The sequence below is a fragment of the Cariama cristata genome, unplaced genomic scaffold, assembly GCF_000690535.1.
Source record: "Cariama cristata isolate BGI_N322 unplaced genomic scaffold, ASM69053v1 Scaffold39222, whole genome shotgun sequence".
NCBI lineage: Eukaryota > Metazoa > Chordata > Aves > Cariamiformes > Cariamidae > Cariama > Cariama cristata.
Genome location: NW_009602806.1, coordinates 1 through 13,676, shown reverse-complemented (window position 1 = coordinate 13,676; position 13,676 = coordinate 1). Strand labels below are relative to the sequence as shown.

General features: G+C 42.0%; 1 protein-coding gene across 1 annotated transcript; it reads right to left on the bottom strand.

Annotated features, from left to right (window-relative positions):
* Positions 1 to 765: 765 nt before the first annotated feature.
* Positions 766 to 13,124, bottom strand: LOC104155328 (phosphatidylinositol 3,4,5-trisphosphate 3-phosphatase TPTE2-like). The gene is made up of 11 exons (XM_009694920.1): positions 13,075 to 13,124; positions 10,937 to 11,014; positions 8,579 to 8,626; positions 7,689 to 7,850; positions 7,153 to 7,272; positions 4,087 to 4,186; positions 3,190 to 3,253; positions 2,605 to 2,669; positions 1,963 to 2,023; positions 958 to 1,039; positions 766 to 874 (listed from the first exon to the last, which is right to left on the bottom strand). The coding sequence occupies exons 1-11, from the start codon at positions 13,122 to 13,124 to the stop codon at positions 766 to 768; spliced, it is 939 nt and encodes a 312-aa protein (XP_009693222.1).
* Between the last annotated feature and the right edge of the window lie 552 nt (positions 13,125 to 13,676).

Below are 13,676 nucleotides of genomic sequence, written 5' to 3'. Positions count from 1 at the left end.
GCGGCCAAGAAGGCCAACAGTGTGTTGGATGAGGTTGTAGCAAGGAGGTTGTAGCAAGACAGGGTTCAGCCTCTTCTCCCAAGAAGCAATAGGACAAGAGGAAATGGCCTCAAGTTGCACCAGGGGAGGTTTAGATTGGATATTAGGAAAAATTTCTTCACCAAAAGGGTTTTCAAGCATTGGAACAGGCTGCCCAGGAGGTGGTGGAGTCACCATCCCTGGGGGTATTTAAAAGCACTACACATCTTAGGGACATGGCTTAGTGGCTGACTTGGCAGTGCGAGGTTAACGGTTGGACTCCATGATCTTAAAGGTCTTTTCCAACCTAAATGGTACTATGATCTGCACACACACATACCCCCAAAATTAAAAAGCTTGAGGTATATTACATTGCAGGATATCCAGTGTGGGCAAATGACTACCAGGGAGCAAAAGCAGCAGTTGAACACTGTTGATAGTAGCAATTTCAGTAGCTTCCTATCCCCAGCCTCTCCTGGGGGACTGCTGTCCCAGCAGCCAGGACAGCAGGAAGTTATCAAAGAACATCTTAAGAGATCAGGTGCCAGCTTAGATTAAGAACCAATTTGGGCTACCTAGAAATGTGGTTGTGTAATACTAAACATAGTACTATACTGTTGCTGGTCATCACACTGTCCAAGAATTTGTAAAGTTACACTCTAAACCCATCTCATGCTATAGTTTAAGGTCATACTTACATCAAAGCAGCCATGATAAGAATAAAGTATAATTTGTAGCATACACAAATTAAACAGTAGAAGTCCTACCTTTCCCTCCTTTACAGTGAATTGCTATGATGTTCTTTTCATCTTGACTCATCCAGTCACGGACACTGGCAGTGAATTTCAGCATGTCCCTAGATAAAGAGGAAAATTAGTGGATCAAAGGAAATGCCTATGTAGAACTATAATGATGTACATATTTCTTGTCAAGACTCACTGTAGCGCTGGGACATTGTGATCATCAATAAAGATCCTTTCCACCCTGTAGTGGAAGTACTTGGGGTCATAGCCTTTTTCACCTACAACGAAAGGTCTGAAGTTACGCCAGGGAGGGGAACAGGATCGCAACAAAGTGGCTTGTGACACACAACTGCTGCTCTGAGCATATATTACTGTTTAAAGTACAGTAGTATAAATAGACAAATCAAAGTGAGAAAACTGTGAGGTAATTTGGCTAAAACCATGCTTGCTTAGCTTCTAGTTTCACACCTCTCACTTACAAGTGAAAATTCATCTCCAGGCCTAGATGGCCATTCCTTCCCATGGGGATTATTGAGGGATCTGAAAGTTAGTGTTCTGATGTACTGTCAGGGTCAACCACAGCAACCACCACCTACAGACGAAGTGGTAAAGAGCTGCTCACACCACACTCCTCAACTGTGAGCCCTCATCCATCCCTCTGCTGGCCAGAGGGCAGTTGTACTTTTTCAGGACTTGAAGCATCAGTGCTTCTATATAATACCCTGCTTCCAGCTCTGATACTGTACTATGAGGCAGGAACCACAGGATAGTTGTTCCTGAAGTATTTTTCATTTTTTAGCCACCTCTAAACAGAAGAGCTTTTAACTATTCCTCCACCTTATTCTTCCATGCCTTCATTAAAAAAAATCTCCAACATTACCCCAAGTTTTAGCCCAGGTTTAGTTTTCCACTTTTATTTTTTTAGTAAGAGTTTTAGAACATTGAAGCAATTGTTCAGCATGCACAATAAAGTCTAAACTGCAAGCCATCAGTATTCTCCTTTGCAAGCTTCTATTTGTTAGTACAATATTAGATGCTCAAAGTCTACAGCCACATTCAGGACAGAAGGTAGTCAGAGATAGCTATGCACTTTTGACAGACTACACACCCTTGGAGGTCTGTTATTGCATGCAGCATACCTTGAGAAGGTTTTTTTCTGTTTAGCAGTATTTTAATATAGTCAGCAGCTAAACATACTTACTGCAGAGATTGTAGACTTTATAGTGGTCTGCATGTTTGGTGTCCAAAAATCTTGCAACTTCCTAAAGCAATAACAAGATAAGAGTTCAGAGTAGTTAGTGCTCTATTCTATTTCCACTGCCACCTCACCGCCACACAAATGGGGTCAGCAACTGCATTCATAAACAGCCCTTGGACAGCAGCCTTTCCAGTCCAACAGCTCAGGTTCTTGTCTGGAATAAAAGTACTACTGCAACTATCTTCCTTGCCCTATATATTTATGTTCCTGCAATATCAGGCACTATAGCTCTGAAAAGAGCATTATACAGACCTTCCAAGCATCTTTATTTAGATAATAGATAGTTCTTATCACTCACACTATTGCTAGCCTGTGACAGAACTGACTTGGTTCTCTGAAGCATTCCCAAAGAACAGTAGCAGCAGAGCACCAGTGTGTTCACACTGTGAGATACATCCCACTAGGTTTAGCTGAGACACTACAACACAAGCAGTACAGCAGTGGAGACCACCACTTTGTCATTCCAACCAACCAAGCCAGCAGGACTAGGATTGACTTATGATCGAGTCCATGTGCAAGTTAGTGGGAACTCAGAAGCGAAACAGCATTCAGAAATAGTGCACTTGGTAGATGAGAGATTTTTACCTCTATAGGGTTCCTATAGAAAGATTGCTTCCCAGAAGATGGAAATGACATTGCAATAATGCGATCTGTGGAAAAGACAGCAATCTGAAATAACAGCAGGAAGCCTCCCCACATGTAAGAGCTACATGATTGAGAGCAACATCATTATGAAATGGCTTATTCCTACCTAATTATAAGAACAATCCACCCACTTCTGAGAGGCTTTGCTCTATATTTAGCACAGCTAGAGCAAGACAATAATGCTTCCCAAAGCATCAGCTACCATTAAGTGTCAGTCTCCACAGAATCAGAAGCAAAAATACTGTAAGTCAGTTTTCTCAGCTCTGGTTCCCTCAGCCTCAGGAAATTCTCTATTATGCACAGCATGTATAACCTCTCTCCCAGAAGGCTAATCCTTGAGAATAGTGTCAGAGTCAGCATCCACATTTCAAAATCCCACAGAAAAGGAGTAGGCCAGGTTTGACTTCATACTTAAGTTTCATTAGTCTAAAACACTGCTCAAATTTCACGTCAAGCACTTATTAACTGAATAACTAGTCTTAGCACGATGTAACATGCTGCAAAGTGTCATTTGTTTCTACAAACCAGTAACATAAGTGAGATCCAGATCAAAGCCATCTTTCATATAACGCCTTTTGTTTTCAGAGACCTGCCAAAAAAAAAAAAAGAGTAGAGTTAGTCTTCCAAAGGAATGCCAAAGATCAACAAGTGTTGCCTGTTACTAGGAAACTTCAGAGTCTAGATGGTTGATTTTAAGTCATGAGTAGCAGAGCCTCATTTTGCTATAGCAAAGTTCATAGCACTAGCCAAGAGTAACACTTATTGTGTTAGCTTTTAGGTAGAAGCTCCATACAGAATTTTTACCCTGAAGTATCCAAGCAGAAAGAACACTGCAGATTCTTTGCAGACTGCAGCATGAATCTGTCATTGCTATTTGAGTGTTTTGGGGATGAGGGAAGGAAGAAGAAAGCTAAGGGCAGCATAACTAAGACTGTTTCTTCCTGAGCAAGAGGACATACTTGAAGCTTCAAGTACCACAATAACGCCCCTGATGAAAATAAGAGGTATTTACAATGGATAGGACTTCAACAGCTAGGTTGTTTGTTTTCTCCTGGAATAAACAGGAGAAGCATTAAAATTCCTATCCTCCCTCATGTGAGGGAAAACAGTCTATGTACCACAAACTAGAAATTATCAATCAAGACACTTGGTGGTGTTGCAATCACTTTGATATGCTGGCTTTCCAGGTCAAGTTGCTGCTTACTCAAGCAAAGTTAAGAATCATTAGCAATACTGAAGTGGGGAGGCAAAGCTTTGGTGGGACTCCATGTCAGGGACACTGACCAGATATGCTGCTTAGGCAATATTATCAGTTGCAGACCAATAAGCTGCAGGCAGCCTTGCTCCTCGCCATTGATGGCTGCCTGGAGAAGGAGTTGGAAACAGTAATAGCAGCCTAGATATATTAGGAGGCCAACTTACCATTCTCCTGGTCACCACTTCAAGTTGCTTCTTTTGTGAAGCCAGGCGAAATATTCTTATTAAGATGACAATTCTCAGAACTCGGAGGAGAGTAACCATTCTAGATGAGAGTCAGATCCACCATGAAAGAAAATTAATACAATTAAACTTAGATGCAAAGCTTAAAACTATTTAACAGCTGTTTCAGACACAGTTGAAAGCTTTGTTTCATATACTGAACAAGGACTTCTCAGGCTGATTTTGGAGAGAGAATACCATGCTTGAAGAATACCATGGTTTTTATTGTTGAGGTTTTTTTGGGAGTACATGTTCTGAGCAGCTGACAGAACTGGGAAACTCTCTACTTGCTTGAACAGACTTTCACAGGCACCTCTGCCCAACAAGCAACAAATTCCCTTAACACTACCTATGTTAATATCCCCACATTCTTGTTCCTTGAAGCTTGTTCAAGTATACATTTAAGTGTAAGTAGCCCCCTGAAAAACAGTTGAAAAGAGAAGCTAGACAGGCTACGTACATCATGCCTTAAGAAACCTGAGAACAGATCAGTATAAACCCTGTGTTTAATCATTCGGCAACTTGAACAGATGATTTGGTTTGAGGAACTTTGAACTGCTGTTGAACTTTGAAGCAGGAAAGATGCTTATGTGAGTGGTTCTACTGAAACAACTGAACAGGGGCAGCTGCTTTCACATACCCTTAGGGACTAGGGCAAACTAACATGCATTCCTTAAGGAGGTATGCAAGCATGTACTTTTAAGGAGCACATCCACATATTTCAGTTCTGATACACTTAGGTAAGAATCCTGGTGAATACCTACAGTAAGGGGGACAAATCTCCAGCTTAATACAGTCTGTTCTCCACTGATGGGAAGCATAAACTCAGCAAGGCAAGGTTGTCCTGAACACCTGGAGGAAAGTTTGTTTTCCCCCCCTCGGCTCCTTCCTAGCCCAGGATCACACATCTGTTTTCAAAACAGCATTCCCTTGAAACTAGCAGCCAAGGAGATAAGCTGACACTGGAGTGAAGACACCATAGCCCCTCTCCACAGCCTGAGCCACAACTGTGAGAAGCAGCTCTTCAAGCTAAAAGCAATTTGCATTCTGCCCTTTAGGAAGTTAGCCAGTTAAGCATTAGCTCCCAGACCAATACCCATCTCATTTCTCAATGTCCTTTTATAGGTCAGACTTCAAGGAACCAGGTAACTCATCCCAATGCACATCCAGCTAGACCAGATCAGAAAGAGAGACTGTACCACTCCATCAGGGCATGTTACCTCTTCAGACTGCCACTAAAATTTTAGTTTTGAGATATACACTCTCATCCACATAAGACACTCAGATTCTAATGAGATGTATCAAGTGCTTTAAGACTGCTGTTTGCTTCTTGAGGAAGGGCTAGGAGGAAAGAATCATAGAATCATAGAATCATTATTGTTGGAAGAGACCTCAAAGATCATCAAGTCCAACCGTATACCTGATGCCACCCTGTCCACTAAACCATGTCTTGAAGTGCCACATCTAAACGTTTTTTGAACATCTCCAGGGACGATGACTCCACTGCCTCCCTGGGGAGCCTGTTCCAATGCCTAAAAAGAAAAGTGATAAACTCCAGGTAGGCTGCTGGGAACTAGCTGGCTTGTGAGGACACTACTGGAGTGTTAAGCAGGAAGACCATCTCATATCGAGATTTGGTATTTGGCCAAGTCTGAGGTATCATCTGTTGCCAGGTAGTAATATTTTGGTTAGAACGGGACTGGAGAGCCCTTAACAAGAGACAGCTTACAGAGGGCCTTAAGAATCGGATGGGTGAGATGGTAGGCCCCAGCTAAGTATTTTCAGAAAGCATCACTGTGAACTCCTTTATGTGACTGAAAAGCCTATTCTAAATCCCTATCAACTTCAGCAAGTCAGAATACAAGGAACTCGCACACACCAATCCACAACAGGATGGGTCAGTGCAGGATCAGGCCTACTACTAACATAGCCTAGTAAAGATGCAATGCAGATAACACTGACAGTGTTATTTCTCCTACCTTAAACTGGATGCTGCCATAAGATGAAAGTTGCTTCAGAAAAATGTGGCCAGAGAGATGGGAAGTAATCATTAAACTCAGATTAACATTTAAGAAGACCTAGAAGGAAACAGCCTTTTATGGTTCTGAGGTTGCAAAAGCTATTCCTTTGACAGTTCTACTTTTTGAAACCTGAGTTTAGCTGGCATTTGAAAAGATGACTAGTACTTTCAGATGTTTGTTCAACTCTGGTTTCTTCAATAACTAGACTTTGAGTTGGTTTCTTGTAGGAGAACATTTCCTCCTTGTGCCCAAGCCAGTTGAATTGGGGGGGTGATTTTTTTTTTTTAAATAAGAGCTCAACTTCTTTCCCTGGTTGATGCAATTAAATGTCACTAATTCAAACACAGTGTAGATAAACTAATCAGAGTTGTAGTTCTGTCTCCATCAGGAATGGATTCCTCTCACAGGTTATCATTTGATCAAGCTATAGAAGTCAGATGGCAACGACTTGAATTAACTTATACACATAAACAGCATGTTTCCTCTCTCCAGGGTTTGGCTGAAAAATCCAACATATTACCATGGGGCTTTTGGGAAAGCAAGGTGGAAGAAACAAGACAGTGTGTCAACTCTTTCGATTTCAAGATCCATTAGATGGAGCTCCTCCCTCAGTTGTCTGTTCCGTTTGCTATTATGATCTAACTCTTCTTCCTGACCTTCTTCACACTCTCCTCTACCAGGACTGCTTCACACCTTCCTCCCCACCCCCCCAAAAAAATGCTTGAGTCAGAGCATTTGGTCACCTCACTATTCACTTTTAGTTACTCTATTTAGATCATCTCTGCCTTCAAGACAGGGACAATCTACAGTTATACAGTAGACCCAAGATGGGTGTCTTTATCATTCATTATTCTGTACCATGAAATACTATCAGAGCCATGTTCATGATCTAGTATGCACACATCTAGCTTAGATGTGCCCAAGAAAATTCTTAGAAGACTCTCAAGAAGAGAGAGCTCACATTTAACAGCTGCCATACCATTCTTACCTTGGTATCTGATCTGCTGCAGCAAGGTCTGAGAAGGAGTATGTCATGTTAATTAACAGAGTGCCCACCACTATGAATGCATCCAAAATATTCAGTTTGGACCGGAAATAGTTCCTGAAGCTGAAGCAAAGGAGACTTTTAGACAGATGTCCATATGGATAGCAAAGATTGAAATACATCTTCAGGAAGAGAATCACCTATACAGAGCTACTGCTAGAGACAAGCTCTCCTGGAGTAGTTCTTAACACTAAGCACTTAAGACTCACTAAGAAAATAATCTTACACCCAGTCTACACACAAGTCACAGCAAAGCTGATGCAGTTTCCAAGTGCTCACTTATACTAAAAAAACACTTTCCAGATTATTCTATAGAAGGGTAACATCCAATGTACACAGCCAAAAAAAGATGTGACCATTGTCTGTAACCAAAAAAATGAATCTACAGGGCATCCATGTTCATAGACCAAGCCTGAAGTATTACTTCCTTACTAGCTTGAGGACTTACCACACTGACTTAGTTTTTGCCCATGTCTTACCCTTCAACAAAGACCCTCAGGAGAACATCGATGAGAAAGAAGAGTGCTATTGCCAGGGAAACACCTTCAAGAATCTCTCTAACACCCTTCTTCTTCTCACTGATAGCCAGATCCACAACAACAACTATAATGTCCACAATGATAAGTACAACTCCAAATACTCTGCAAAAAGAAAAATACAAGTCAACTTGAGAGGTAGGAGTGAATTGTTGACATTCATTGACTGAAAAGCACAAGTCCAGCTTTTTGTTTTAAGCTGTTCCAGCAAGAGTGTGTTCTCTTATATGCAGATTGAGGCCTGCTTGTATAAGCAACTGAAAGATTCAAATTGCATTTAAGTGATCTGCAAAGAGTACATCATCCATGTGGAACTGTACATTTACCTCAGACTCAGCTGTAGTTATCAACCTATAATTCCACAGCTACTTAGAAGTGGTGCAAACCTGAATGCTTTAAGGCATACAAGTGTCAGTGCTGTCTTTCAGCCTGCTCACCTTCCCTCCCACTCATGACTTAGTGTAGTCACTTACAAATAACTGTCTTTAATGGCTTACCTTGTTCCAGCACCTCAACTGCATACAACTGACCAACTGGTTGTTCAAAGGCTGCCACAGCCTGGAGTAAGCCATTAAAAAGCTTTTCTCCAAGTCAACAACATTTACAGTTCTGACTTTCAGCTCTCCTTGAGAATGTAGTCATATCTGTTTAAGACTTCTTTCCCAGTCAAAGTACTTCCCTCAAGTCACCCTTTCTGGGGGTGACAGAGGATTCAGTACTTCCCAGAGAGAGCAGGCTGGAGTCACTGTTGTACAAGGAACTCCTCCAGTTCTTACAACAGAAATAAGGACTATTTCTACCTTGCCCACATCACTACAAGCATGAGCTTTTACCTGAATCCAAATGACATCACAAATGGGGAAATTTTTCTCCTAATTGCACTGCAAGAGAAGAGAATTGGCATCAAGATAAGTGACATTTTGCTACTGACACTAGCTACAAGAGCACTGCTACATTCTTCTGTTCACATTCTTTTGCTTTCAGAATTCTGTATAGTAGTGGTTTCTTTAAGAGGAGATTATTCAGTTGCATTCATGAAGTATATAGGTTAAGACCGTACTTGAAAGCAATACTTTGACCACTTTAGAAAACTTATTCATCAGTTACAGACCCTGGAAGTACAGCAGTACGTAATTATGCATAACACTATACAGTGTCACAATGTCAGTGACACTAGAAGTCTGGCTTAATGCACAGTTATAAGCTTTAAGAAGCAGGCTTATATAGTAGCTATTGGTCAAGAGGAAAATTAAATGATAAATATCTCTTAAGGCATCTTGTTCAAGGTATTAGCTTATTGTATCAGAGGATTTTTCTTCTAGGCCTGGAAAAAGCTGCACTCATTAATAGCTCCACTACTGTTTTGCTCTGTTCCAAGAGCACAGAAGCAAACGCCTCTTCTACCTTTAAAAGGAAATACCAGTTTGGCTTTCAGATTGAAGACTCAAGTACCTTTTAAGAAAATTTAGTTACTGAAGCCAAGTTCTTCCAATTGTGAGAGTTACATCCAGCACTGGCAGGGTTCCAGCTCCCATTTTCAGTTATGAAAGATCACTTGTTGCCCCTTCGACATGCATTAAGCCTTCTGGTTTAAAGCTAGGCTTTTGTCTCACTAGCTGAAAGTCTCTTTAGGCTACACCAAGAACTAAGGTGGAAGCAATTATCTACAAACCCCAAGTTCTGACAGTTTGAAAAACAGATTGCCAGTCTGTTAAGTAATCTTGGAATTACTTAACTACTGTAAGCACCGAGTCTTTTCTTAGACACTTAAAAGAAAACACCTTCTCCAAGTATATCACTAACAGTAGGACCTACCGAAAGGTTCTGACATACTGACAAAAAGTACCGGCAGATTCCTTTTGTATTGTTCACATATCTACCCTATCTTCCCTGTTATGTACAGTCACTACATTTCTCCTCCCCACCACCATTAGAGATGCCACTGTTACAGGAAGTCTTTGTCAGCTCAATAATGCATATTGCACCCCAGTGATCCTGTCTGAGCTACTTGTTTCCTCTAGGGTAACATGAGCATTGCATTTCACTTGGTGCATATCCTTAACACCTCAATAACTCAAGTTTAAGACAAGGCTAGATATCTTTGAAGTGATGAGGAAGCATCTTGCTGGGATTACTGAATTAACCCATACTTCTCATTATTAGGTTCATAAACTAAGGAACAAGGTCTAACCAGCAAACATCTGCATTCTTAAGCAGGAAGGAGATACTTAGGTTGTAGTACCCACTTTTCCTAGGGAAGTCAGGGATGTAATAACAAGTCCTGTCCTGGAGGCAATCTGGCACATAAGAGGTTCTCCTTGCATTTATGAGTGTCCAATATCTAAGGAATGACTGCAATAATTACACTAACAGTTTGTTGGTCTATGTCTTTGCCCAGTCAATCCTACAATGCAGATGCAGTAGGTACACCAAGACTTCAGCTTCCACAGTCTAAGGACAAGTACCTTCATTAGGTGCACTAAAGACTGAAATACATACACACCACTGCAATTTGGCCTGTCAACATCTTAAATCAGTGGAAGAGAATGTGGCACACTTGCTTACATACTTAGCTTAAAGCCTTTGTGAAATGCATTTGTAAAGGCCAACTGCTGAATTCCAGAAAGACGTGTCACATAGAAGACCTGAGATAACAAGCTTAGCCTTACTGTTCCTGAGCTGCAGGAACAGAGAAACAAATCTATTCTCTTGTCATTGACCTGACTGGGTATGGTATAAGAGTTAGTAATCTGGTGACAAGAACTAAACACTGTTAGAAGAATAACTACTTCAAGAAGAGTTAATCACTAGCAAGTACAGACGATTTAGTCTTGATGAGGGCGTGATGCTTATCATTTGCGCCAGATACTCATTCATCTAATTTTCTCACCAGCATTTGTTCCTCTGTGTCCTCCCAAACTCATTCCTTTGGGAAAATTTAATCAATGCAGTTTGGACTGCCCATTCTCCATAATATGGCTGACCAGTAGCTAGTTCTTGGGTTGAGCTTTCATCTCTAGAGGCATGAAAAAGCTTCCTGGACTTACTGGTCTTTATTATGTATTAGAACAGATGTCAATTTCAAGTGATCAACTGGGCTTATCTCTACTTCAGCAAGCCACCTGCCTTCTTATTTTGGTTCGTTTCCACTTTTAGGGGTAAACAAGGCATTTAGTATATTATTAGCTTACTTGGAACAGCTGTCTGGTTCATTATCCTCATTACGACCATCATCAATCTTTACTGTGGGCTCTTCGGCTGCTGGCGAGCTGGCAAAGGAATAACACAAGTCACATACTGATACAGATGTCAACTTTATACATCACTACCCTTCATTGGTCCAAAGAATATTAACTGTCACCTGAGCAGTGAGCAGCAGCCTGGTCCAGAACACAGGCATAGTACCGGGGAAGAAAAGCTTCCCCTATATCAGCACCGCAGAACTCCTTGACCTGTACTGACCTAGTTCCCACTAGCAATCCATCTCTCAAAAGCTTCTCTTTTGGGAGAGGAAGGGAACAGGTGTATTCAGCAATAGGATAAAGGGCTTTGAAGTAGAGCATCCAAGAGTCTGCCAAGGACTTAACAGTCCAGACTCTAGAAATGCTGGAAACATGCATATGCAAAATTGCTTCATAGAGTCCAAGTGACATTAATGCTATTACAGTAAACTACTTGTTCACAGAATGAATGTTTTCACCAGGAAAAGCCACAGCACAGAGATGTTTTTGTGCAGAGCAGGATACCAGACCGGAAACTGGAAGATCAGAGCGGCAGCAGCTGAGCTAGTGCTAGAACAGCATTTTTTGGGGGTAGTGGCTGCTTGCCATAACTTCCTTAAAAGGGTCTCTTTAGATCAAGTTTTTGTTCAGCCACCTGAGAAGCTTTGAAGGCCACATGATGACTTCAGAGAAAATAAAGTGTAACATCCAAATCCAGGAATTTCCAATTCAGCCTTCTCCACACAAACGCTGTGCTGCATAACAGCACAGCCACAGTGTTTGCTGTGGCGCTGGCATCATTGCTTCTTAGGCAGGAGCAATTACATACACATACTCAATATTGATGTTTCCATGCTGTTCTGAGGCAATCTAGCATGTTTGAAGCATTAGTGTAACAACTCAGAGGATCCAAGTATTCTTCATCTTCTGCAGTGCAGCCATGCACCAGCACTGCTTCTGCAGTGTGGGCTAACCCCCTTTTAACCAAAATGTTCAATGATGCATTTCCTACATACAGTTTCAGCAACGAGTACTGATGGTTCACCACCTGCACTCAGTATCAGGCTGAGTAGAGAACTAATTCTCCCCCAGCAATTCTGGTGTTTAAGGCTAATTTTCCAGCTCCAGTGTCTCCAGACACAAGTATCCTCATTTTGTTCCTAGAACTGAAGCAAAGCTCTAGCAATATATGGCCATTCAGCTTTGCTTCCCAGCTGTTCTTATGGGATATTCACTTGAGAGTTTCCATTTAATGCACAGCTGAAACGCTTCACTCATTAAAGCAGGTTGCTGCTGCTACAGCAGTTTTGCTGCAGGTCACTCTTATACTTGTAGACACATGAAGTGCACCAAATGCCACCTTCTTATCCTCTACTGTGATTAAAATAAGCCAAAATAAGAATAAGCAACATTAGTGTTTTGGGTTAGGAAGCCAATCTTTACACAAAAAGAAAACAGAAGCTAAGTCCAAGTACACTGTTTCCACTGTGCTCTCACACAAAAATTCCATTCTAGATAATGCTTTCCTCAGAGGGAGTTTGTTTTGTCGAGCACTCCACATCTACTAGCTGTCCAAGCTGGAACAAGCTGTCTTCCACAAGCTACTACATCTAGTCTTTGACTGCTGCAGTAGAAGAGAAGGAAATGAGGATATACTAGAAGAACCTATTTCCTTCTCACACACACTGTCCATAGAAAACATTAGCTGTGAGCAGTCAGAAAAGCTTAAGGGAACTTCAGACTTAAAAGGAGAACAGAGCAAAAGCATCTTGCTCCACAAGAGACCTTGACAGTGCTTCTAGGTGCTAGAAGAGTGTGGACTTTAATGCCATGAGCTTAGTATACCAGGGCTGGGTGCTCTGTACTTCTTAGTTCTTAACTACTTGCAAGAAGTCAATCACAACACCATATTTCTCTCAAAGATATCACTCCTCTCAGACAACAGCATTTGAGGAGGGAGGGAATACAAAGACTACATGCTATACAAACATCAAGCACTCCATTATTCTCTCTGTTATATTTAAAGCACTAAGAAACTCTAGACAGGGGACCACACACAACATACTTCAATCCCACACACATACACTGGTGCAGTTCATTTCACTCACCTGGACGTTTCTGTCAGCTCTGCCCCTTGTTCGTATCTCACAGTTGTCATTTTGCCTGTTGTTGCTTGGCTGGTCTTAAGAGAAGCACATCTAGTTATAGAGATATTAGTACAATAAACAGCAAATACCAGAATCACACAGCAGCCTCACACTCACATTACCAGCAGACAGGCTTCTGCTTCGTTTTCAAGCATTCCCCCCTGCAATTGACAACGAACAACCCTACAAAGGCCAGCGAGTCAGTACACTCAGCGTCATTACACCCAATATGCCACAGTAACTTTAAACCAGCATCTTTAGCTCACAATGAAGCATCTCCCCTTGCTTCAAGCTATGAAATATGGCAGAGCCCCAGCTCTGGGAGGGGTTGCAGCCCCAGGCTGCTCCAGCAAGCGCGGGCTGGAAACCCCGGGAGCGGTTCCAAGAGCTGCCGGCACACATCAGCTCCTCGGGGGAGAGGCCCGCACTTGGTCCCGCTGCATCCCCGCTCCCTTAGACCTGCGGCAGTGCCCGCTCGGGCTCAGCTTCACAGTCCCTGGGCGGCAAACCAGCTCCCACAGCGACGGGTACGGTCCCGCTAGCGGCCTCCCCGCACCCCGTCC

Excerpts from the sequence above, each read along its gene's own strand:
- LOC104155328 (XM_009694920.1), bottom strand. The coding sequence starts at position 13,124 with ATGACAACTGTGAGATACGAACAAGGGGCAGAGCTGACAGAAACGTCC. Across the intron at positions 8,627-10,936 it reads GAACCAGACAGCTGTTCCAA|TGCAATTAGGAGAAAAATTT; the intron begins GTAAGCTAATAA and ends CTTCTCTTGCAG. Across the intron at positions 4,187-7,152 it reads GCAGCAGATCAGATACCAAG|AATGGTTACTCTCCTCCGAG; the intron begins GTAAGAATGGTA and ends ACTCTCATCTAG.